At 43.0% G+C, this 27,544-nt stretch overlaps 1 protein-coding gene across 4 annotated transcripts in view; it reads right to left on the bottom strand.

Moving 5' to 3' along the window:
- The window catches only part of EXOC6B (exocyst complex component 6B), a 722,047-nt gene extending 715,240 nt beyond the window's left edge, over nt 1-6,807 (bottom strand). For 3 of the 4 annotated variants that reach the window (XM_070798075.1, XM_070798078.1, XM_070798076.1), the window contains exon 1: nt 6,557-6,807. In XM_070798075.1, coding sequence (XP_070654176.1) covers nt 6,557-6,669 — 113 coding nt within the window. In that variant the 5' untranslated portion in view covers nt 6,670-6,807. The remainder of the gene's footprint in view (nt 1-6,556) is intronic. The other variant, XM_070798077.1, reaches the window with a different exon arrangement.
- Nucleotides 6,808-27,544: the final 20,737 nt, after the last annotated feature.

Here is a 27,544-nt window from a genome sequence, read left to right as displayed (position 1 = left end):
GTCACAAGAGAAGGTCACAACTTAGCAACTAAACCACCTCCACCACCAAATAAGCAAGAGAGAAAACTGTTGCTATACCAAAAATACAACTTTTTAACAACAGAATAAATAAAGCAAGCATCTAAAAGGAAATGCACCAAAACAACAGCAGCTATGTCACAATAGTACAAGTAATTCTTAATACAGCTTCCAAAATTTTTATAATGTTGACAGAATTTTTAATGTTTTAATAGTGATAAAGATCAAATGGATAAGATTCTATCATTAATACCCTTTGTTAATCTTAAAACTAAGCAGTATAGCACAAAACCACTCCATACGGTAAGACAAGATTCAGTCCCTACAGTAAAGTGCTTTACCAGGATCAAATATAGCAATCATATCATTCTTACAACACCGACCCCTTAGAAATGGAAGGCAGCAACTAAGCTAAAAAGAGAAAATCATGAGCTGAAAACAATAGGGCAAACTTTTTCCCAGGTGAGAACACTCAGCAAGGGAGGTCCAATAAACACAATGACAAGGTCTTGAAGGTTACACTGCTGCTACAAATAAAGAACATAAATTTCATGATAAAAAGACAAAATAAGTCAACCTGAAATATACCTGGATAAGAAAAAAATGGCACTCAACAAATGATGCTGGAAAAACTGCACATCAACATGCAAAAGAATGAAATTGGACACCCTTCCTTATATGATAGACAAAAATTAACTCAAAATGGATCACAGACTGTGATGTAGAAATAAAATTATACAACTCTTAGGAGCAAATGTTCACAATCTTGGGTTAAGCAGAGGTTGCCTAGATACAACACCAAAAGCACAAGCAAAAAAATAAAAACTAGATACACTGGCCTCATATCAAAAATTTAAAACTTTCGTGCAGCAGGTGATACCATCAAGAAAAATGAAAAAACCACCCAAAAGAATGGAAAAGTATTTTCAAATCCTATTCCTGGTAGAAGATATATCCAGAATATATAAAGAAAACTTATAACTCAACAATAAAAATAATCCAATTAAAAACTGAGCAAAGGAACTGAAGGCACTGCTCCAAAAAACATAATACACAAAACAAAAAACATAAACAAATAACTAAATAAGCACATGAAAAGATTAACCATTAGAGAAATACAAATCAAAATGACAGTGAGATGAAATTTCATATTCACTGGGATGGCTAAAATAAAAAGAGATAGCAACAAGTGCTGACAAGGATATGGAGAAACTAAAACCCTTATACATTGCTGCTGCTGCTGCTGCTGCTGCTAAGTCACTTCAGTCATGTCCGACTCTGTGCGACCCCATAGACGGCAGCCCAGCAGGCTCCCCAGTCCTGGGATTCTCCAGGCAAGAACACGAGTGGGTTGCCATTTCCTTCTCCAATGAATGAAAGTGAAAATGAAGTCGTTCAGTCGTGTCTGACTCTTCAGGAGCCCATGGACTGCAGCCTACCAGGATCCTCCGTCCATGGGATTTTCCAGGCAAGAGTACTGGGGTAGGACTAAAAAATGGTGCAGGCATTTTGTTACACAGTTTAGCAGTTCCTCAAAATGTTCTATGATTCCATTTATACAAAGTGAACAAAATATGCAAACCCATGAAGACAGAAAGTAGTGACTGCCTGGGGAAGGGACAGAATGAAGAGTGACTGCTAATGGGTATGGGGTTTCTTTCAGAGCTGATGAAAATGTTCTAAAATTAGATTGTGGTAACTGTTACACAATTCTGTGAATTCGCTAAAAAAAAAAAAAACATTGAATTGTAGTTTCAATTGGTTAACTGTACAGTATATGAATATCTCAATAAAGCTATTGTTTTAAAGGCAAGGTACTTCACTGCTAAATTTAAAAGTCTCTTTTAAAATCTTAAATAACAATTAAGACTGAATATTAATTGCTAGTACCCAGAGAGCAAAGTGAGGAAACAACTTATTTTGAATAAATGATATGAAAGAAGACTAGGGATACATAGATGTGATTTGAAAAATGAGAATATAGAGCTATTACTCATGAGTGATTTGTGACCAATATTCTGTGATCAATTTTTGCAGTGTATTATCAGCACAATACTCTTGCCTGGAAAATCCCATGGACGGAGGAGCCTGGTAGGCTGCAGTCCATGGGGTCGCTAAGAGTCGGACACGACTGAGCGACTTCAGTTTCACTTTTCACTTCCATGCATTGGAGAAGGAAATGGCAACCCACTCCAGTGTTCTTGCCTGGAGAATCCCAGAGACGGGGTAGCCTGGTGGGCTGCCATCTATGTGGTCGCACAGAGTCGGATACGACTGAAGCGACTTAGCAGCAGCAGCACAATATCTTGTGATCAATTTCTGTAATGCATTAGCACTACAAAGCAAGAATCAATATTATTTTAAAAACAAGACATGCCCTTACACCTAATGGGCTTCTGTCGAGGTCCAGCCCCGGCTGATCCAGGGTATTCAAAGGAGAGACGGCTTCGGCGACCTATTTATTTATTTATTTATCAAAGATATAAAGAGTAATAGAATGAGGATAGCTCAGTAGGAAAATTCAGTGGAGAAAAGAAGCTGAGTAGCTTGGTTTACGTGGAAAATCAATATAACCCGTGACACCAGGTTAGCTCTGACCACGGAGGCCGCAGGCGCCCTCTCGAATAGCAGAAGGTGCCCCACCTTAGACACCTTCTCGAGTGGGTCTTAGAAGCCCAGGCAAATAAATGGTCGCAGAGGATATCCGCGCTCCAGATAGAGCCTCAGCTGGAAGTTAAGGGGAAGAATGACATGGGGAGACCAAGCTTTGGTGAGCAAGGCCCGTAGCTTTATTTTCAACAGGGGCTTTTATACCCTAAGTTACACATAGAGGATAATAGGGGATGCAAAGTCAGCAGTTTTTGATCCTTATCAAAAACCAGGGTTTCTTTCCTGCAAATTTACCATATACAAATGGTTTAGGTGATTTACATCATCTTCTGGCCAGAAGGCTTATTAACATTTTACGACTCTTGACAAAGACTTATCAACAAAGACTTATTTTCTCTAAGAGTAATTATTTTAAGGTTTGGTGCCATCTTCCGAAGATAAAATTGCATTCCTATAGGGCAGATGTGTAATGGGTTTACAACAAAGGAAAGAATTTATTACCTTAAGGGTCTAAAGTTACTAACACCAAGGCCACTACTTATTTTTTCTACATACCAACTATATTAATTAATACACATTCAAGGATACAATTCAGGGGATGTGGAAACTTGGCAACAAGCATTGGCTCATCAATGAAATCTTTTACTAGTTTTATTCTGACAGTTTCTAACTTTCTGAGAGGCTCTAAGCTATTTGAATATCTTAAGCTTCCTGTGCCTCTCGAGGCTGGGAGACTGTAAACAATAGTATGCATAGCTGTAGGAGTCCGGGTAAATTTGTCAGGCGAGTTAGAGAGCCATCTGAGAGGTTTGGATTTAAACACTCCTAATTGCCCAGGAACTTTATTAATTGGAGCTGTAAGTTAACTCTTTGACAGAGAGAGCGAGATGGTGGTGGGGAACAGCCCCCAGTAAAGTCAGAGGTGAGAGCACAAAACAATAAAGTAGGCAGACTCTGGTTTTTTGGGGGTAGATGCTCGAGAATATCCGGGGGGACTCCTGAGGTTGGATCCCGCCTTTGCATATGCCTAGCCTCCTTCCTCATGACCTCTGTCACGAGTAGAATGCCTCACGGGCTCCCGGCAGGCTTCTTTCCTCATCTGCAAAATTAGGACTTGTAGCTAACAAAATAATTTTTGAGATGAAGACAGAGAAGAGATGGCCGCTTCCCCAAAAGAATCTTCTAGGCAACAGCCTCTGTATGTATGGATAAGCTTGGGACTTTTAGAATTACAATAAATAAATAAAGTCACTCCTTATGATAAACAGTAATCAACTAATATTACAAGTACTGTTTCAAGATTAAAATAAGGATAGTTATATAATGAAAAAGTCAAGCCATTGGGGTTCCTCAAACAAAAAGGGATAAAATTGGAAGAATAATTTGGTACCACAAATTATTGTTATTTAATTCCTCTTCAGTTAGAACACCTGTCTCAGGGACAGGTAAGAACCAAGAGCCTTAAAAATGCCTCAAAAGACAGAAGAAATAGGAAAGTCTATGAAGAGGGATAGAGGCTGAGATTTACAGTTGAGGGTAATGGTAGGAAGAAGAGCCTATTGCCTCTATCATACCTGTTTACTGACTGTGATGGAAAACCAAGAGATAAGATTATGAACACGCACCCAGGGTAAAGCATGGGATCTGAAACACCAAGTCTATGCATGCCGCTGCCTCTGCATGGGATGAGGAAGAAAGATGAGATCATCTCCTATGAATACAGGCAGGAACAAGCTAGACTGAAGACAAAGACAGTGGATATTACTTGTATTATAGGATGTTCACATGATTGAATCTTGGGTCTGATAGTTAAGATTTAGGGTTATCCATCAAAGACAGGACAACACCAAAAATGAAAAGCCCCTGATAAAGAAAAAAGGGAGTCAACAAAAGAAAATTAAACTAGTAGGATAGTGCAGTGGTTCTCAAAACTTTTCTTACCATGTCCCCTTAGGACAAAAGATCTCTACTTCACTTAGCCCAAAAAAGTCCCCACTTTCCAATGGAATTCAGTGATATAACGCAGCAAATTTTAGGGAAAATGGATAACATTTTAAACAAAATGTATATATTCTTCAGTCAATATAATGGAAAATTACAGGCTAAAATTCAGCTGAACAAATATGCATTATTATTCAGTGGAGGGCTAACATAATAAATCACAACAAACTAAATTGATAACACTAAATTAAGTCATTTATCATATAAACCAAGAACAACAGCAACTCAAAACAACCAACTCAAGACAATATTAATGGTATTCTGATGAAAAATCCTTCCTAAAAACTCTGGTAATCCCAACTATTCCAGTGGGAGCTTTGCTTGGCTGCCAGCTATATAGCTCAGCAGCCAAATTTCTTAGTAAAATCCTCAAACAGCATCCTCTGTAAGTCTAATAACATTTTGTTTTACAAAAACCAAACATTAATAACCAATAGTAATGCACATAGAATACCAGTAAGTAGTCTTAGTTTTTATAAAAGTAAAGATAATGAAATAAGGGTCATTTACCTTTAAGAGCTCAAGAAAATATGAAAAAAGAGGAGCGTGACAGTCATGATCATAGCGCAGTCAGGGACAAAAAGCAAACTACTAAGGATGGTCATGTCCCATGTCCAGGGATGGCACTGGGAGAACCATGTGCCCTGGAGAAGGAAGCTGTGGAGGCGGAGATGAGAAGCGAAGTCCGCAGCCTGCCCCCTCTTTCAACGACTTTCATGAGACAACTTCTCCCCATGAAAAAAACAAGCAGTGAGTAATAAATAATCTTTATGAAGGGAGGAATAGCTTCCCAAGACTGTACAAGGTGGGTAAGATCATTCTGTTGGCTGCATGGAGATCAGAAGGTGCCAAAGGAAGGACGATGTGTTGGTTCTAGGGCACTAATAAACTGAGGGGAAAGAGAAAGGTAGTTTGCGCTTGGTTGAGTAATTAGCAGAAAGTACGGATAGATGGTGATCCCCAACTGAGGCAGAACAAGAGGGCTTAAGAATGCATACTCTGGATCCAGAATGCCTGAGCAGGAATCGCGACTCCCCTACTTTTCTCTGTGACCTTGGGCAAGTCACTTAACTTCTTTGGGCTTCATCTGTAAAATGAGGGTAATAACAGTACCTACCAAATAGGGCTGTTTTGCGGTTTGAATAAGTCATACTTGTAAATCTCTTAATAAATGTCTTGCGCTGTACACAGTAAGTTGTAGCTAAGTTTGTTAAATAAGTTGAGGTAGGTGGCGGCTTAGTTTGACGTCTCCAAGTGAAATGGGGGTGTGTGGGCAAAGTAAGGGTCACGGGGAACGGGGGGAGATAACGTCTTTTCGGCGATGAGCACCAGGAATCTGACCTTTGGGGAGGTCGTCCTCCTGACAGGGCTCGGCAAGTACCCGCTCCCAGGAGAGGGGCGCGCGGGCTGAAGGAAACTTCCTTCCTTCCAGGCCTAGGATTTTCAGGAACTCGTTTCTGAGAAGTGATTGTGATTTTTAAAGAGGCAAGAGTTTGCTCTCCGAGCAACAGACCGTGGGGTGAATTCTGTTTTGCCTGAAGAGCAGGACCTGCGTCTGGGGCAGAAGGGTGATGTCCTCAGGGGGACCCTCTGCTAAGAGCCACCATCTGTCGGGCGCGTTCCGGCTGCCCGCGCCGGGCCAGCCTCGGAGGGAGAACGAAGGCTGCCCCAGCCCTGAGGGAGGCAGAAGGAGCCTACAGGGTAACGGGGCTGCCGGCGCCGACGGTCGGGAAGGAACCCCACGTCGGGTCTGCGGGGCTACGGAGGGGGACCTGCCTCGCCGAGGGTGGAGGTCGCTCGCCAGGTTCTCTGAAGGGAGGGGCCGGCACTGGCCCTGCAGGAGGCCGGCCAGGCGCACAGTCCCGAGGGAGCCTGCTCCCGGGTCCCGCCCGTGCCCACCCCTCTGTGGCCCCGGTACCCAGGGTACCTGAGCGTGGGCCCGATGCAGGCCGTGTCGGTGCTCTCGATCTCTCGAAGAATCCGTTCGTGCTCCGCCGCTGTCTCCAGGCTCTCCGCCTCCGCCATCTTAACCCGCTCCATAGACTCGGGGAGCCCCGCAGCGCGTCCCCTCCCTCAGCTCCGCTCACCTTTCGCTCTCAATCTCTCTCTCACTCCAGGCTCCCGGGGATCCTAAGCCTCCGGCCACCCGCAGGACTACCCCTCCCTCAGACTGGGCACGCCCCCTAGCATCACCACGTCCGCGGACGTTCCGCGCGATGCCCGCTGGGATTTGTAGTTCTCTGGGAAAAATAGCCTGATTTCACACATTATTCATTGAAGCCACAAACTTGTGTTAAAAGCTCCACTATATCCAGTGGCTAAGATTCCGTACTCCCAAGCCAGGGTACCCGGGTTCACTCCCTGGTCAAGGAATTAGATCCCATGTGCTGCAACCATGACCTGGTGCAGCCAAATAAATAAACTTGTTTTTCAGGGGAAAAAAAAAAAGTTCTACTGTAAGGCAAGAACAATTAAGAACTTCATATGCAACGGCGATTGTCAGGCAGTTCTTGTTGAAGACCCTTGCCTCAAAGTGCAAAAGCCTCTTTAGGCATGAATATTAAGGAAGGATTAACTAGGTTTCCCTGAACAGATATCTTACAAGTTATGAAAGAGGAAAAGCCCAAAAGTAAAAACCCCAAAACTAACAGATAAGGTGTAATGTACCTGTAAGCAAGTTCTGAGAATCAAACAGGGCAAGCACTTTTGTCAGTAAGGAATTCATTGACAGACTATGCCTGAACATTTCAAAAGGTGTGATTGGAAGGTGTGAGAAGCACCTAGAAAACCAGAAAGAACTTCATTTGCACTGATGTATAGGGAATTAGCAACAAGAGATGGTGCTAGGAAAGCATCTTGGAAAAGGAACACCAGGAACAGAAATTTGTACTTTATTCTAATGGCTCAACTGGGCCAACAACCACCTGCATCAAAAGCATCTTGGATCTCTTTTTTAATACAGATCAAAGACTAGAGATCTCTTGAAGAAAATTGGCGATATCAAAGGAACATTTCATGCAAGGATGAGCATGAAAAGGATAGAAACCGTAAGGACCTAACAAAAGCAGAAGAGATGAAGAAGAAGTGGCAAAAATACACAGAACTATACAAGAATGTGAAGTCAAGTGGGCCTTAGAAAGCATCACTATGAACAAAGCTAGTGGAGATGATGGAATTCCAGTGGAGCTATTTCAAATCCTGAAAGATGATGCTGTGAAAGTGCTGCACTCAATATGCCAGCAAATTTGGAAAACTCAGCAGTGGCCACAGGACTGGAAAAGGTCAGTTTTCATTCCAATCCCAAAGAAAGGCAATGTCAAAGGATGTTTAAGCTACAGTATAATTGCATTCATGTCACATGCGAGCAAGGTTATGCTCAAAATCCTTCAAGCTAGGCTTCAGCAGTATGTGAACCAAGAACTTCCAGATATAGAACCTGGGTTTAGAAAAGGCAGAGGAACCAGAGATCTAATTGCCAACATTCACTGGATCATGGAGAAAACAAGGGAGTTCCATAAAAGCATCTAGTTCTGCTTCATTGACTATGCTAAAGCCTTTGGTTGTGTGTGCTTAATCCTGTCTGACTCTTTGCAACCCCATGGACTGTAGTCCACCAGGCTCCTCTGTCCATGGAATTGTCCAGGCAAGACTAGTGGAGCAGGTTGCCATTTCCTGTTTCAGGGGATCTTCCCAACCCAAGGGTCAAACCAGTGTCTCTTGTGTCTCCTGGGTTAGCAGGCAGATTCTTTACCACTAGCACCACCAGAGAAGCTCAAGTCAATTAGGATACTTTCCCTTTAAAAGATTTACTGTTGCAAACTGGATATAAAATTCTCATATATGGTTCCGTCCATCCACAGGAAGAAAGTAAATATGAACTTGGTGTTTACAGTCAGAATATGGACCCTAAAAAACATTGACTGGGAACAAAGGTGAAAATGAGAAAGAAATGGCCATTATAAGTCCCTGGACTATACAAAATATGTTTTCAGTGCAAAACATTTTCAGTGTAAAAAGACTAAGTATGTTTTGTGAAAAGTTTATGCGTCAGTCTTTACTGCTGTATTTTTTAAAACAAAAATTATTTCAAGTTTTAAAAAGGCAATAGAATTTTAATTATTACTTATTAAAGCAACTTTTCATAAACAATTATATCATATTTAAAAGGTCAAACTCATTCCAGACCACCTGACCTGCCTCCTGAGAAATCTGTATGCAGTTCAGGAAGCAACAGTTAGAACTGGACATGGAACAACACACTGATTCCAAATAGGAACAGTAGTATATCAAGCCTGTATATCGTCACCCTGCTTATTTAACTTACATGCAGAGTACATCATGAGAAACACTGGGCTAGATGAAGCACAACTGGAATCAAGATTGCTGGGAGAAATATCAATAACCTCAGATATACAGATGACACCACCCTTATGGCAGAAAGCAAAGAGAACTAAAGAGCCTCTTGATGAACATGAAAGAGGAGACTGAAAAAGTTGGCTTAAAGTTCAATATTCAAAAAAACTAAGATCATGGCATCTGGTCCCATCACTTCATGCCAAATAGATGGGGAAGCAATGGAAACAGTGTCAGACTTTATTTTGGGGGGTTCCAAAATCACTGCAGGTGGTGACTGCAGCCATGAAATTAAGACACTTGCTCCTCGAAAGGAAAATTATGACCAACCTAGACAGCATATTAAAAAGCAGAGACATTAGTTTACCAACAAAGGTCTGTCTAGTCAAAGTTATGATTTTTCTAGTAGTTATGTATGGATGTGAGAGTTGAATTATAAAGAAAGCTGAGCACCAAAGAATTTATGTTTTTGTACTGTGGTGTTGGAGAAGACTTTTGAGAGTCCCTTGGACAGCAAGGAGATCCAACCAGTCCATCCTAAAGGAAATCAGTCCTGAATAGTCATTGGAAGGACTGATACTGAAGCAGAAACTCCTATTCTTTGACCACCTGACCCTGATGCTGGGAAAGATTGAAAGCAAGAGGAGAAGGAGACAAGAGGATGAGATGGTTGGATGGCATCACCAATGCGATGGAAATGAGTTTGAGTGAACTCTAGGAGTTGGTGGTGGACAGAGAAGCCTGGCGTGCTGCAGTCCATGGGGTCTCCAAGAGTTTAACTGAACTGAAGAACCAATTAGAACAGGTTGAGACCCTAAATCTGATTTTTGCTTTGAATTCTTTCTGGCTAAGAAATTACATCACATTGATCAGCATAAAAAATACAATACTAAAAGAGCATAAACCTTGACGTAGTTAGAGAAAGCTAATGCAAAACTGACGGGAAATTATCAATTTATTTATAGTTTTCCAAGGAAAGTTATAAGTTTTTGTTTTTTTACCTCAACTTCAGTGTAATTCTATTTATATTAAATCTGTTTCTATTTATGTGTTAAAAGGTGATAGAATGTTTCAATGAGTGTGTGGATTACAACAAACTGTGAAAAATTCTTAAAGAGAAAGGAATTCCAGACACCTTCCCTGTATCCTGAGAAACCTGTATGCATGTCAAGAAGCAACAGTTAGAACCAGATGTGGAACATCTGACTGGTTCAAAGTTGGAAAAGGAGTACATCATGGATGTATATTGTCACCCTGCTTATTTAACTTATATGCAAAGTACATCATGCAAAATGCTGGGTTGGGTAAATCCCAAGCTGGAATCAAGATTGCAGGGAGAAATATTAACAATCTTAGATTCAGATTGCAGATGATACAACCCAAATAGAGGAAATGAAGACAAACTAAAGAGCCTCTTGATGGAGGTGAAAGAAGAGAGTAAAAAAGCTGGCTTGAAACTTAACATTCAGAAAACTAAGATCATGGCATCTGGTCCCATCGCTTCATGGCAAATAGAAGGGGAAAAAGTGAAAGCAGTGACAGATTTTATTTTCTTGGTCTCCACAATCACTGCGGACAATGACTGCAGCCATGAAATTAAAAGATGCTTGCTCCTTGGAAGGAAAGCTCTGACAAACATAGACAGCATATAAAAAGCAGAGACATAACTTTGCTGACAAAGGTCTGTATAGTCAAAGCTATGGTTTTTCCAGTAGTTATGTATGGATGTGAGATTTGATCCATAAAGAAGGCTGGGCACTGAAGAACTGATGCTTTCACATTGTGGTGCTGGAGAGGACTCTTGAGAGTCCCTTAGACTACAAGGAGATCAAACCAGTCAATCCTAAAGGAAATCAAACCTGAAGACTCATTGGAAGGAGTGATGCTGAAGCTGAAGCTCAAATACTTTGACCACTTGATGCAAAGTACGGGCTCACTGGGAAAGACCCTGATGCTAGGAAAGATTGAGGGCAAAAAAGAAGGGGACAGCAGAGGATAAGTGGTTAGATAGCATCACCAACTCAATGGACCTGAATTTGAGCAAACTCCAGGAGACAGTGGAGGACAGAAGACCCTCGCATGCTGCAGTCCATGGTTTGCAAAGACTCAGACACGTCTTAGCAACTGAACAACAAATATTTGATGAAAAATGAAAGACAAAAACAAAATTTTTATTCTATTGCACAGTTGAAAATTGCTAAGTGACTAGGTCTTAAAAGTTCTCACCACAAGAAAAAAAATTTCGTAAATACATATGGTGACAGTTGCTAACTAGACTTATTGTGGTGATCATTTCAGAACATACATAAATATCGAATCATCATGTTGTATACCTGAAATTACTAATGTGATGTGTGTGTCAGTTATACCTCAGTAAAAAGTCACAAAGAAAAAATTCATATATATACTTATATATGTATAAAATACTTCACAGAATATTTCTGAAAGGGTATCCAAGAAACTGTAAACATTAGTGACAACCAGGACAGATATTGGGAGGAAGGGGCATGAAGTAGCAGGAAGATATTTTTTATTATGCATGCAGTTTTGGAATTCTTTCCCTTGTATATGTACTGCTTTTTTAATAAAGAATAGTCATTATTAATTAAAAGCACATTTTATAAATAAACAAAGCAATAGTGCGGAGAATGAGTTACAAGTCTTGGTTTGCCAGGAACTGAGAAGGTTGCTAAACCTGTCTGTTTCTAGACAATCTCTGGCTGTCTCACCTTGTTTCATTACTCATGCTTAAACAATTTCAGACACAGGTAGGCGGGGCAGGAAGAGTATGAAGGCTTTCATATTTCTAAAGATCTCTGGTCCCTTCAATCACCAATTTTAACATCTAAGCAAAAAGCTTTTTGTACCTCACAGGGAGAAGATGGGTATGTAGACTAAATATGTACAGTAGTGATTAAATGAGCTTCTGCCACTGTCAGCAGGTTTTATTTCTAGCCCCCCCCCCTCCCCCCTCAGCAGCCAGAGAGCTCACATGAGTTTTTACCAGCAACAGTGTGAGTTTGGAGTGACTAGCGTAGAAAACTCCAGTGAAGATGGCCTGCCTGACATTCGGTTCAGTTCAGTCGCTCAGTTGTGTCTGACTCTTTGTGACCCCATGAATCGCAGCACGCCAGGCCTCCCTGTCCATCACCAACTCCTGGAGTTCACTCAGACTCATTGTAATCAACTATACTCCAAAAAAAAAACTTTTTTTAATGGCTTAGAATAGACAGCACTTAATTCATGTAGCTTGAGTGGAGCTGAACTGATCTGAAATGAACTACCGGTTGCTTTTTTCAGGTTTTGCTTATGCTATTCTGTTCCTTCTGAATGAAGTGCTCTTCCCTTTCCTCCTCCTTCCTCACTTGCTGAAATTATACTTCAAGATCCAGCTTTGTGTGACCTTCTTCTGTGAAGATAACCCTTTCTTTCCTAACACAGGCAGTTGAACAGTAGATCCTTCGTCAACACCCTCTGTCTTGCATTAATACATGACTCGATATTGTCCCTGTCACATGGTGTGACCTGAAGTAGTAGCAATAACAGCAGCTTCTGCTTATTAAGACTTGCTAGGTTCCAGGAACATAATTCTGTTTCTCTCATTTCATTGTCACAATTACCCTGCTGTAGGACAAAAGTTGTTGTCTCCATGCTATTGAGGAAAAAACTGAAGCTCAGTATGGTTAAATAACTTGCCCAGAGTCAGAGGGCTAGTCACTGACAGACTGAGGTTTGAAGTCAGGCCCCACCTCAGAGCTCATATGCTTTCCTTTATTGCTTTAATTAGTTTTCATTCTGTCTCATCATCTATACCATGACCTCCTTGCAGGCAGGAGCCTGACTCAGCTGATGGCTCTCTTTTAAGGGAAAAAATATGTCTCCCCACAGGTCTAAAGTTTACTGGGAGCAGAGCATCAACACTCCTTCCTTCTTCCTCACCAGTGCTGAGGTAAGCTTCTATGCTCGTGGAGCTGTGAAGGAAAGGACAATAATTGAACAGCAAATGGGAGCAGCTCAGTCCCCAGGGTCCGTTTGGGTCATGTTTGCTGCTCCAGCATCTTTGGGGGCTGTGAGGAGGCCTCCCTGGAGTCAGCTCATTGGATCCCCTGGGCAGTGATGTCAGCCTCCTGCTCTGCCAGGCCCCAGAGGCCACATCACACTGACGTCACCCTTGGTTCCATGGAGCTTCACAGCAACTCAGACCTACATGCCCCTGCCTAAACAACTTCTAACCGTGATTTTAGAGGTCCTAATCTTTGCCCAGAAGTCCCTTTCTTTTCTTTTTGTTTTTCACCATAACTTGCCTTTCCCCTAAAATCATAAGCCTCACTCATTACTTTGCTATACATGCACACACACACACACACACACACACACACACTGCCTGGAATCTCTGACACACCAATATAAATAAGGAAACATAGGGAATTATCAAAAAAAAAAAAAAACATTCCTCAGTGGTTTTTTTCAGACTGGAAAAGGGAGAAGCTGAGTAAGAGGAAACGAGGACAACTTAGCTTTTCCAGGTTCTGACTCTCACAGACTGGGAAACTTAAAAAGGCTCCAACACAGAACTTTTTCACTTACCAGTCTTTATTAACCATAAGGAAGTCATCTCCATAAAGTAATTCTCCCCCTGCATCTACCAACTCATAGTTTAATTCAGTATGGCAAGGAATCATCAAAAAATCAAAAACAAATAGTCCTTTCTCCTAAAACCTAGCACTATGTGATATGGTTTAAAAGAAAAATTAGACGGACACTTGTCAACTTAAAATCCGCATGTGACTCCCATTGCAGTTAGCACAAAATTTGAACTTAAACCATGGCCAGGCGCACCTTCCCCAAAGTTAGCACCCAGTTTTATTATATCCTGTTCTTCCCTCCAGCACCATCAGCCATTTCTCAGTCCCTCAAAAACCGAAACCTTGACAACTTCAGGGTTTGCAATTTATGTCTGAGACTTGCATAATGAGTCAGATTCAGTAGTTACTCCTCAGAATGTGACTGACGATTTGATTATGGTATTTGAATATTAAACACTCAAATTGAAAAGATCTGGCAGGTCGTGTTGTTGTTCAGTTGCTCAGTCATGTCTAACTCTTTGCGACCCCATGGACTGCAGCACGCCAGGCTTCCCTGTCCTTCACTATCTCCCAGAGTTTGCTCAAACTCACGTCCATTGATCTGATGATGCCATCCAACGATCTCATCCTCTGTTACCCGCCTTCTCCTCCTGCCCTCAATCTTCCCCAGCATCAGGGTTTTTTCCAATGAGTCTTCGCATCAGGCAGGTGCGGCCGTTACAAAAAGCAACATGAGACCCAAGGACTTGGAGTTTGGTGAGGTGCTGCTCCAGCAGAGGAGCTGCGGCGTGGGTTACATTAGTGCCTCAAGTTCCCCTCCCTGATAGCAATGGCTTCAGGGCCAGCTTCTGTGTTATGTCCTCAGCTATAAGATGAACAGCTGGTTTTTTTCCTTCATAGCATTCATCCCAATTTACACTTATATACTTGCTTGGTTTTTTTGTTTATTTTCTTTCTCCCTGATGAATCTGTAAGTCCAAGAGATCAAGGACCGTGTCTGAATTATTTCATGTATACCTGGTACCTAGATCAGTGCCTACCACATAGAGGTTCCCAATAAATCTTTGTTGACCAAATGAATGATAAAAGGTAAGCTCTGCATTTAGAGAGTGTCTCATCTATTTAGGAAAGTTGACTAGCACACTCAAAGCAGCTATAAATTTTGCTTCACAAACTGGATATGCAAGAAATGGTGCATTACTTTAATTCCCTTCAGTCAAATTAAATCTACTTCAGTTAATAAAAATTCAGTTCAGTCCAGGCTTGAGCAAGGCCCAGGAGACCTTTCAGGAGCAGCAGTAAGATGCTAATTGGTCCAGCCCTGGGGGATGTGTGAAGTAGCGCCACAGCCTCCAAACCACCCTTCCCCTAGGAAGCATGGTGGGGACGGCAACCAGGGAGCCTGGGGGTACTGTGTGGCTCTTGCTTTCTACCATTTCACCACTTCTGCCGGATGACTCAATGGGACAGGGTTCTCACATGTTTGGGAACCCCTAAGTTACTGTCTTAATCTTACAGAACTCTTCCCTCCCCTCTACCCTCTCCACTTCAGTCTTATCCCTTCAGATGTATGCTCTCTCTTTCTAAGGGCTTTCCTGGTGGCTCACACAGTAAAGAATCTGTCTGCAATGCGAGAGATTCAGGTTTGATCTCTGGGTAGGGAGCCTGGGGGTACTGTGTGGCTCTTGCTTTCTACCATTTCACCACTTCTGCCAGATGACTCAATGGGACAGGGTTCTCACATGTTTGGGAACCCCTAAGTTACTGTCTTAATCTTACAGAACTCTTCCCTCCCCTCTACCCTCTCCACTTCAGTCTTATCCCTTCAGATGTATGCTCTCTCTTTCTAAGGGCTTCCCTGGTGGCTCACACAGTAAAGAATCTGCCTGCAATGCGAGAGATTGAGGTTTGATCTCTGGGTAGGGAAGATCCCCTGGAGGAGGGCTTGGCAATCTACTCCAGTATTCTTGCCTGGAGAATTCTTGCCTTGAGATCGCAGAATTGGACACGACTGAGCTACTACTGCTACTGCTACTGCTACTGCTACTGCTACTACTCTTTCTGCATCCCAGTATCAACCCATCAAGGACCTTAGCCTTCCCTCTGACTACTTTCATTTCTGTCTTGACATGAAAATGGCCCTAAGGTAGAGATACCCCTCTTGGAATGGGAGGAAAAAAAATCAGAAAAATGAAAGACAAACTAGAGGACCCAAGACAGATAGGTCATAGTGAAGCATTCTGAAAAAATGTGATTCACAGGAGGAGGAAATGGCAACCCACTCCAGTATTCTTGCCTAGAGAACCCCATGGACACTATGAAAAGGCAAAAAGATATGATGAATCCCTAAGTCATAAGATGTCTGGGGGAGAGAGGCAGGCAATTATTAATAGCCCCAGCAAGAATGAAGCAAGTGGGCCAAAGTGAAAACATTGCTCAACTGTGGATGTGTCTGGTGGTGAAAGTAAAGTCTGATGCTGAAAAGAACAATATTGCATAGAAACCTGGAATGTTAGGTCCACATATCAAGGTAAATTTAACATTGACAAGCAGGAGATGGCAAGATTAAACATAGATATCTTAGGAATCAGTGATTAAAATGGATGAGAAAGGATGAATTTGATTCAGATGATCATTATACCTACTACTGTGGGCAAGAATCAATTAGAAGAAATGGAGTAGCCTTTGGAACTCAGGAAAGACCCAGGAGACTAAAGCCTGTTTCCTACAGACAAGAAATGGAAGACACAGAGGGTCTTTTGTACCCAGGAAGGCCACACAGAACCCTGCTCAGTCTCAACTTCACACTGGGCCCACCTGCGATATGCTGGACAGCCTCCTATCTAAGACCCTTAATAGTATTTGCGAAGTCCCTTTTGTCACATAAGATAACACTCAGAGATTCTAGGGATTCGGATGTGGGCACTGGAGAAGACTCCTGAAAGTTCCTTGGACAGCAAGAAGATCAAACCAGTCTATCTTAAGGGAGATCAACCCTGAATATTCACTGAAAGGACTGATGCTGAAGCTGAAGCTCCAGTATTTTGGTCATCTGATGCAAATAAATAACTCACTGAAAAAGTCCCTGATACTGGGAAAGATTGAGGAGAAGAGGGTGTCAGTAGCTGAGATGGCCGGACAGCATCACTGATGCAATGAACATGAACTTGGGCTAACTCCAGTAGATAGTGGGGGACAGGGAGGCCTGGCGAGCTGCAGTCCATGGGGTCGCAAAGAGTTGGACCCGACTGGGTGACTGAACAACAACAACAACTAGGAAGGCAATTTCACTGCATTAGTCAAAAATGATAACTTGGAATAATTTTAGATTTACAGAAAACATTGTGAAAATAGTGCAGTATTGGGGAAGCCCAATACTGGTTAGTTATCTCATAGGATACCACTCAATTTAGGTTTGGCTGATGTTCCTCTCATAACTAGACTGGAGTTGTGAGTTTCAGGAAAGAACACCACAGAGACGAAGTCATTTCTCTTTGCATCACATTAGGGGGCACATAAACCCAACATGAAACAACGACTAGTTCAAAATTCGGAAAGGAGTACTTCAAGGCTGTATATTGTCACCCTACTTATTTAACTTATATGCAGAATGTATCACATGAAATGCCAGGCTGGATGAAGCACAAGCTGGAATCAAGATTGCCAGGAGAAATATTAATAACCTCAGATATGCAGATGACACCATCCTTATGGCAGAAAGTGAAGAAGAACTAAAGAGTCTCTTGATGAAGGTGAAAGAGGAGAGTGAAAAATCTGGCTTAAAACTCAACACTCAAAAAACGAAGATCATGGCATCCGGTCCCATCACTTCATGGCAAATAGATAGGGAATCAACAGAAACAGTGACTGACTTTATTTTTGGGGGCTCCAAAATCACTGCAGATGGTGACTGCAGCCATGAAATTAAAAGACGCTTACTCCTTGGGAGAAAAGCTATGACAAACCTAGATAACATATTAAAAAGCAGAGACATTGCTTTGCCAACAAAGATCCATATATATAGTCAAAGCTATGGTTTTGTGAGAGTTGGACTATAAAGAAGGCTGAGCACCAAAGAATTGATGCTTTTGAACTGTGGTGTTGGAGAAAACTCTTGAGAATCCCTTGGACTTGAAAGGAGATCAAACCAGTCAATCCTAAAGGAAATCAGTCCTGAATATTCATTGGAAGGACTGATGCTGAAGCTGAATCTCCAATACTTTGGCTACCTGATGAGAAGAACTGACTCATTGTGAAAGACCCTGATGCTGGGAAAGATTGAAGGCAGGAGGAGAAGGGGACAACAGAGGACAAGATGATTGGATGGCATCACCGACTCAATGGACATGGCTTTGAGCAAGCTCCCGGAAACGGTGAAGGACAGGGAAGACTGGTGTGCGCTTCAGTCCATGTGATCACAAAGAGTGAGACACGACTGAGTGAATCAACAACAAACCCACACAACATCACCTGTGATGTTTACTTTGATCACACGGTTAAGGCAGTGTTTGCCAGACTCTTCCACTAGTAGTAATGTTACTATTTTTCCTTCTCCAAACTCTCTTTGGAATACAGACAGTATCAAGTCCACCCTTAGGTGTGGAAAGGGAACTAAGCTCCGATTTCTAGATGAGGGACTATTGACATAAGTTAAAAGAACTTTTGGAGGCAAGATTTCTCTCCCATCCCCATTTAATTATTTATTCAGACATATTTTCCTGACTATGAATGCATGTACATATATTTAATGTTTTTGGATAATAAAATATTCATTTTATTGCTCAGATTGTTCCAGCTTTGACCATTGGGAGCTCCTTCAGATCAACTCCTGTGTTCTCTTGATATGTTCTCATTCTCTTGTTTTTTTTGAGCACTTTCTTGCTTTTGATTCTATTACCTTGAGGCCAGTGGCCAATCTCCCTCTCTTGGTGCCTGGCTTCTTCCTCCAAGGTCTCCAGGTTTTTTCTGACCTTTGGCCTGTCGCCCCCATCAACTCTTCCCTCTGGTTGGGTAGACCAGCCCCTTGTGGAGGACTAAAGTCAGAAAACACCACACCTCAGCTGTGTCTGTCACCAAGACAATTAAGAGGCCCTGTGTGAAAACCCAGGGGTCCTGCTACCAAACCTCCTTCCAAGTGTGGTGCACCAGGTCCTTAGGGATATGGGGGTGGAGGTAGTCTGTCACATGACTACTGTAGCCATGGCACCCTAGTGCAACTTCTCTAGAGACTGGGACCCAGGGAGCTTCTGGGTCTACAGGGAAGCAGCTGGATAGCTTTTCTCCAGGGTTCTCAGTGAGGGTCTGGCTAGATGAAATTGAACAGCTTTGTTGACCTAGAGTGATCCACACCTTGGGATCTCACCATCCCCATCTCACCTACTGTATGTTTATCTCCTTACCCAAAGCTCCCAGTTCCCCAAGTTCTCCCTCCGAGATGACAGAGAAAACCTCTCCAAAGTGAAGTGAAAGTATGAATGTAGGTGTGAATGTATAGAGAAAGGTAGGCATGGACACAGGAAAACAACCCTACCTTTGTGCTGTGGACATCTTTCATTCCTCTCCCCCCAGATTCTAAATAAGTCTTCTCTCCATCACCATCATCTCTCACTTGGGCCATAGCTATATCCTTCTGACTTGCTCCAAATTATTTTGCAGATTATTTTTTAAAGCACAAATCAGGTTGTATCACTTAATCTGTTTCAAAATATTGAATGGCTCTCCATCACTATCATGATAAAGATCAAAATGTTTAGCCCCAGCAATCCCTGGCCTTATCTTGCACTGGTGCTCCTCACTGTCCAACAGCCAGCCACCTCAACTGTCCTTCACATTGGCCCCTTACAGTGGGATGTTCCTCCCTCCACTGCAACACCTATCTCTTCACTCCTTTTCATCCTTTAGACCAACTCTGCTACTCTGCTAAGTCACTTCAGTCGTGTCCGACTCTGTGCGACCCCACAGACAGCAGCCCACCAGGCTCCCCTGTCCCTGGGATTCTCCAGGCAAGAACACTGGAGTGGGTTGCCATTTCCTTCTCCAGTGCACGAAAGTGAAAAGTGAAAGTGAAGTCGCTCAGTCGTGTCTGACTCTTCGAGACCCCATGGACTGCAGCCTACCAGGCTCCTCCGTCCATGGGATTTTCCAGGCAAGAGTACTGGAGTGGGGTGCCATTGTTAGACCAACTAAGGGGTCTTTTAAATGAATGTAATGTTTTGGGATCATTTGCCATGACCATCAGATTCAGAGGGAAGAACTTCCCTGGTGGTCCAGTGGTTAAGGATGCACCTGCCAGTGCAGGGGAAATGGGTTCGATCCCTGGTCCCAGAAGACGCCACATGCTACGCAGCAACTAAGCCTGAGCCACAACTACTGAAGCCCACACATGCCCTGGAGCCCATGCTCTGCAGCAAGAGAAGCCACTGCAACGAGAAGCCCACAAACCACAACTAGAGAGCAGGCCCTGCTTGCCACAACTAGAGAAAGCCTGCATGCAGCAATGAAAACCCAGTGCAGCTAGAAATAATAAGTTTTTTAACATAATTATATATATGCTGCTGCTACTGCTAAGTCACTTCAGTCGTGTCCAACTCTGTGCGACCCCGTAGATGGCAGCCCACCAGGCTCCCCCGTCCCTGGGATTCTCCAGGCAAGAACACTGGAGTGTGTTGCCATTTCCTTCTCCAATGCATGAAAGTGAAAAGTGAAAGTGAAGTCACTCAGTCGTGTCCGACTCCTAGTGACCCCATGGACTGCAGCCCACCAGGCTCCTCCGTCCATGGGATTTTCCAGGCAAGAGTACTGGATATATATATATAAACAAATTCAGAGAGGAAAAAACCTAGGGGCTTGTCAGGGGCTGGGACAATTGGCTATGGGGAGATTATGGTGGTAGAAGGGGTGCCATAGTGGGGACCCTCCTTCTTCAAAGTGGGGTCACCCCTTCTGTCGAGCCCACACTGCAGAGCATAAGTTCCCAAATACTTGTCTGAGATGTCACGAGAGGATAGTTGCAGTAAGAACCTTTGTAGGGTGCTGGCTTCACCCAGCTGTGAAAGAGCATCGTGGTCAGGAGCAGAGACCTAAAGGGGCCCTGGTCAGTAAGAGCACCATGAGTGAGAAGGGGCCACAAGGAGACTCACCCTCTGCCCTAATTGAACACAAGGGAAGCAACAAGTATTGTGTTTTATTGGCCATACCTCGTGGCTTGTGGGACTTTAGTTTCCTGACCAGGGATCGAATCTGGGCCCTCAGCTGTGAGAGCACGGAATCTTAACCACTGGACAGCCAGGGAATTACACAGATTTTTTTTAAGAGAAACAAGTCTACATAACGCTTCTGGCTTTTTTTCCTCCTGGCGCTACACTCCTGAGACTCTCTTCCAGAGCCACAGACATTTGATCTAGCCAGACCTCATTTTCTTCCTGAAGATGGTAAGAAGTGAGTACAGTCAGGAGGGCTGGAGGAGGGGGAGCATTCCATTGCCCCTGGTGCCAGCTCCAGGAACCTTCGAATTCAGTATCTGGTTGTTCCACAGGACTGTCAAAGGTTCAGCCCCATTGTGTGTTATAAGGATGTTCTGGCTAGAGGTCTTCAATATAGCTTCTTTTAACTTCCCCATAACAAGGGTTTCCCTGGTGGCTCAGAGACAAAGAATCCACTAGCCAAGCAGGAGACTTGGGTTCAATCCCTGGCTTGGGAAGATCCCCTGGAGGAGGAAATGGTAGCTCACTACAGTGTCAGACACAACTTGATGACTAAATGACAACAACAATAACATGCCTATGAAACATACAACAAAAAGAAAAGGCACAAACTACTGAAAACTCATGCCAAATCTCAGAGGAAATAGACCTCAGCAACACCAAGACAGCTTCCAGGAATTTTAGTCTTCTCACCCTTGGGATCCTCTCCCAATCCTAGATTTAGCTAATACTAGGGAGTCCATCGGAGAAGGCAATGGCACCCCACTCCAGTACTCTTGCCTGGAAAATCCCATGGATGGAGGAGCCTGGCGGGCTCCAGTCCATGGGGTCGCTAAGAGTCGGGCACGACTGAGCGACTTCACTTTCACTTTTCACTTTCATGCATTGGAGAAGGAAATGGCAACCCACTCCAGTGTTCTTGCCTGGAGAATCCCAGGGACAGAGGAGCCTGGTGGGCTGCTGTCTATGGGGTCACACAGAGTCGGACATGACTGAAGCGACTCAGCAGCAGCAGCAGGGAGTCCATGGATTTCACTTAAGACCAGCTGCCAAAATTTGAAGAAAGCGATGAAGTGGTAAATTAGGAACCTTATAGTATTAACAAATCAAAATAAACACATTATGAAAGAATAAAGCTTCAGCAACACTCATTATAGTGGTTTTATATAACTTACAAAAGTCACTCTGTGTTAGCAACAATGGTATTGTAACGCAAGCCAGGACTGTGTTTTTTCATACTGTTCAATAGGTTCCCAAAGCAAGAATACTTAAGTGGTTTGCCATTCCATTCTCCAGAGGACCATGTTTTGTCAGAACTCTCCAATGAGGACAGGAATGTGAAAATTTAATTCAGATGAACATCATATCTACTACTGTGGGCAAGAACGGAGAAGGCAATGGCACCCTACTCCAGTACTCTTGCTTGGAAAATCCCATGGACGGAGGAGCCTGGTAGGCTGCAGTCCATGGGGTTGCTAAGAGTCAGACATGACTGAGCGACTTCACTTTCACTTTTCACTTTCATGCATTGGAGAAGGAAATGGCAACCCACTCCAGTGTTCTTGCCTGGAGAATCCCAGGAATGGGGGAGCCTGGTGGGCTGCTGTCTATGGGGTCGCACAGAGTTGGACACGACTGAAGTGACTCAGCAGCAGCAGCAGCACTGGGCAAGAATCCCTTAGAAGAAATGGAGTAGCACTCATCATCAAAAAAAGAGTCTGAAATGCAGAATTTGGGTGCAATCTCAAACATCACAGAATGATCTTGGCTTGTTTCCAAGGCAAATCATTCAACACCACAGTAATCCAAGTCTATGCCCCAACTATTGATGTCAAAGAAGATGAACTTCTGTGGTTCTACGACACCTTCTAGAACTAACACCAAAGAAAGATGTCCTTTTCACAAGAGGGGATTGGAATGCAAAAGTAGGAAATCAAGAGATGCCCAGAATAACAGGCAAGTTTGGCCTTGAAGTACACAATGAAACAGGGCAAAGGCTAACAGAGTTTACAAAGAGAGCACACTTTACAAAGAGCAAAGACCCTCTTCCAACAACCCAAAAGATGACTCTATAGATGAACATCACCAGATGGTCAATACCGAAATCAGACTGATTAATTACTTGTAGCCAAAGATGGAGAAGCTCTGTACAGTGAGCAAAAACAAGACCATGAGCTGACTGTGGCTCAGATCATGAGCTCCTTAATGCAAAATTGACGCTTAGGGAACACTACTAGTCCATTCAGGTATGACCTAAGTCAAATACCACATGATTATACAGCAGAAGTGACAAATAGATTCAAGGGATTAAATCTGATAGACAGAGTGCCTGAAGAACTCTGGGTGGAGGTTTATAACATTGTACAGGAGGTGGTAACCAAAACCATGCCAAAGAAAAAGAAATGCAAGAAGGCAAAATGGTTGTCTGAGAAGGCCTTACAAATAGCTGTGAAGATAAGATAAGCGAAAGGCAAAGGAGATATGGAAAGATATACTCAACTAAATGCAGAGTTCCAAAGAATAGCAAGGAGAGACAAGAAAGCCCTCTTAAGTGAACAATGCAAATTCAGATCAGATCAGATCAGTCGCCCAGTCGTGTCCGACTCTTTTCGAACCCATGAATCGCAACACTCCAGGCCTCCCTGTCCATTACCAACTCCCGGAGTTCACTCAGACTCACGTCCATCGAGTCAGTGATGCCATCCAACCATCTCATCCTCTGTCGTCCCCTTCTCCTCCTGCCCCCAATCCCTCCCAGCATCAGAGTCTTTTCCAATGAGTCAACTCTTCACATGAGGTGGCCAAAGTACTGGAGTTTCAGCTTTAGCATCATTCCTTCCAAAGAACACCCAGGGCTGATCTCCTTCAGAATGGACTGGTTGGATCTCCTTGCAGTCCAAGGGACTCTCAAGAGTCTTCTCCAACACCACAGTTCAAAAGCATCAATTATTTGGCGCTCAGCCTTCTTCACAGTCCAACTCTCACATCCATACATGACCACAGGAAACACCATAGCCTTGACTAGACGAACCTTTGTTGGCAAAGTAATGTCTCTGCTTTTGAATATGCTATCTAGGTTGGTCATAACTTTCCTTCCAAGGAGTAAGCGTCTTTTAATTTCATGGCTACAGTCACCATCTGCAGTGATATTGGAGCCCCAAAAAATAAAGTCTGACACTGTTTCCACTGTTTCCCCATCTATTTCCCATGAAGTGGTGGGACCGGATGCCGTGATCTTCGTTTTCTGAATGTTGAACTTTAAGCCAACTTTTTCACTCTCCTCTTTCACATTCGCCAAGAGGCTTTTGAGTTCCTCTTCACTTTCTGCCATAAGGGTGGTGTCATCTGCATATCTGAGGTTATTGATATTTCTCCCGGCAATCTTGATTCCAGCTTGTGCTTCTTCCAACCCAGGGTTTCTCATGATGTACTCTGCATATAAGTTAAATAAACAGGGTGACAACACACAGCCTTGACGTACTCCTTTTCCTATTTGGAACCAGTCGGTTGTTCCATGTCCAGTTCTAACTGTTGCTTCCTGACCTGCCTACAAATTTCTCAAGAGGCAGATCAGGTGGTCTGGTATTCCCATCTCTTTCAGAATTTTCCACAGTTTATTGTGATCCACACAGTCAAAGGCTTTGGCATAGTCAATAAAGCAGAAATAGATGTTTTTCTGGAACTCTCTTGCTTTTTCCATGATCCAGCGGATGTTGGCAATTTGATCTCTGGTTCCTCTGCCTTTTCTAAAACCAGCTTGAACATCTGGAAGTTCACGGTTCACATATTGCTGAAGCCTGGCTTGGAGAATTTTGAGCATTACTTTACTAGCATGTGTGATGAATGCAATTGTGCAGTAGTTTGAGCATTCTTTGGCATTGCCTTTCTTTGGGATTGGAATGAAAACTGCCCTTTTCCAGTCCTGTGGCCACTGCTGAGTTTTCCACATTTGCTGGCATATTGAGTGCAGCACTTTCACAGCACCATCTTTCAGGATTTGGAATAGCTCCACTGGAATTCCATCACCTCCACTAGCTTTGTTCGTAGTGATGCTGTCTAAGGCCCACTTGACTTCACATTCCAGGATGTCTGGCTCTAGGTCAGTGATCACACCATCATGATTATCTGGGTCGTGAAGATCTTTCTTGTACAGTTCTTCTGTGTATTCTTGCCATCTCTTCTTAATATCTTCTGCTTCTGTTAGGTCCATACCATTTCTGTCCTTTATCGAGCTCATCTTTGCCTGAAATGTTCCTTTGGTATTTCTGATTTTCTTGAAGAGATTCCCTAGTCTTTCCCATTGTGTTGTTTTCCTCTACTTCTTTGCATTGATCGCTGAAGAAGGCTTTCTTATCTCTTCTTGCTATTCTTTGGAACTCTGCATTCAGATGTTTATATCTTTCCTTTTCTCCTTTGCTTTTCACTTCTCTTCTTTTCACAGCTATTTGTAAGGCCTCCCCAGACAGGCATTTTGCTTTTTTGCATTTCTTTTCCATGGGGATGGTCTTGATCCCTGTCTCCTGTACAATGTCACGAACCTCATTCCATAGTTCATCAGGCACTCTATCAAATCTAGGCCCTTAAATCTATTTCTCACTTTCACTGTATAATCCTAAGGGATTTGATTTAGGTCATACCTGAATGGTCTAGTGGTTTTCCCTACTTTCTTCAATCTAAGTCTGAAGTTGGCAATAAGGAGTTCATGGTCTGAGCCACAGTCAGCTCCTGGTCTTGTTTTTGCTGACTGTATAGAGCTTCTCCATCTTTGGCTGCAAAGAATATAATCAATCTGATTTTGGTGTTGACCATCTGGTGACGTCCATGTATAGAGTCTTCTCTTGTGTAGTTGGAAGAGGGTGTTTGTTATGACCAGTGCATTTTCTTGGCAAAACTCTATTAGTCTTTGCCCTGCTTCATTCCATATTCCAATGCCAAATTTGCCTGTTACTCCAGGTGTTTCTTGACTTCCTACTTTTGCATTCCAGTCCCCTATAATAAAAAGGACGTCTTTTTTGGGTGTTAGTTCTAAAAGGTCTTGTAGGTCTTCATAGAACCGCTCAACTTCAGCTTCTTGAGCGTTACTGGTCCAAGGAGCCGTGGCTGCGCGGGCGCAGGAGGGCCTAGAGGAGCTATCCCACATTGAAGGTCAGGAAGAGCTGCGGTGAGGAGATACCCCTCGTCCAAGGTAAGGAGCAATGGCTGCGCTTTGCTGGAGCAGCCGTGAGGAGATACCCCACGCCCAAAGTAAGAGAAACCCAAGTAAGATGGTAGGTGTTGCAAGAGGGCATCAGAGGGCAAACACACTGAAACCATACTCACAGAAAACTAGTCAATCTAATCACACTAGGACCACAGCCTCGTCTAACTCAATGAAACTAAGCCATGCCCATGGGGCAACCCAAGACGGGCAGGTCATGGTGGAGAGATTTGACAGAATGTGGTCCACTGGAGAAGGGAATGGCAAACCATTTCAGTATTCTTGCTTTGAGAACCCCATGAACAGTATGAAAAGGCAAAATGATAGGATACTGAAAGAGGAACTCCCCAGGTCAGTAGGTACCCAATATGCTACTGGAGATCAGTGGAGAAATAACTCCAGAAAGAATGAAGGGATGGAGCCAAAGCAAAAACAGTACCCAGCTGTGGATGTGACTGGTGATAGAAGCAAGGTCCGATGCTGTAAAGAGCAATATTGCATAGGAACCTGGAATGTCAGGTCCATGAATCAAGGCAAATTGGAAGTGGTCAAACAAGAGATGGCAAGAGTGAATGTCGACATTCTAGGAATCAGCGAACTGAAATGGACTGGAATGGGTGAATTTAACTCAGATAACCATTATATCTACTACTGCGGGCAGAAATCCCTCAGAAGAAATGGAGTGGCCATCATGGTCTACAAAAGAGTCCAAAATGCAGTACTTGGATGCAATCTCAAAAACGACAGAATGATCTCTGTTCGTTTCCAAGGCAATGCAAATTAATAGAGGGAAAAATAGAATGGGGAAGACTAGAGATCTCTTAGAGAAAATTAGAGATACCAAAGGAATATTTCATGCAAAGATGGTCAAAATAAAGGGCATAAATGGCAAGGACCTAACATAAGCTGAAGAGATTAAGAAGAGATGACAAGAATACATAGAATCACTGTACAAAAAAGATCTTAATGGCCCAGATAACCATGACGGTGTGATCGTTCATCTAAAGCCAGACATCCTGAAATGTGAAGTCAAGTGGGCCTTATAAAGCATTACTACAAACAAAACTAGTGGAGGTGATAGAATTCCAGCTGAGTTATTTAAAATCCTAAAAGATGTTAAAGTGCTGCATTCAATATGCCGGCAAATGTGGAAAACTCAGGAGTGGTCACAGGACTGGAAAAGGTCAGTTTTATTGAAATCACAAAGAAGAGCAATGCCAAAGAATGTTCAAACTACCACACAATTGCAGTCGTTTCACATGCTAGCAGGATAATGCTCCAAATCCTTCAAGATAGGCTTCAACAGTGTGTGAACCAAGACCTTCCAAATGTACAAGCTGCATTTAGAAAAGGCAGAGGAACCAGAAATCAAATTACCAACATTCTTTGGATCATGAGGAAAGGAAAGGAATTCCAGAAAAACATCTACTTCTGTGTCATTGATTATGCTAAAATCTTTGACTGTGTGGATCACAAAAACTGTGGAAAATTCTTCAAGAGATGGGAATGTCAAACCACCAAACAGTGGTTGTGAAACTTATATACAGGTCAAGAAGCAACAATTAGAACCAAACATG

The sequence above is a fragment of the Bos indicus genome, chromosome 11 (assembly GCF_029378745.1).
Source record: "Bos indicus isolate NIAB-ARS_2022 breed Sahiwal x Tharparkar chromosome 11, NIAB-ARS_B.indTharparkar_mat_pri_1.0, whole genome shotgun sequence".
NCBI lineage: Eukaryota > Metazoa > Chordata > Mammalia > Artiodactyla > Bovidae > Bos > Bos indicus.
Note: the sequence above shows the minus strand (reverse complement) of the source record. Positions and strands in the feature narration are given on the sequence as shown.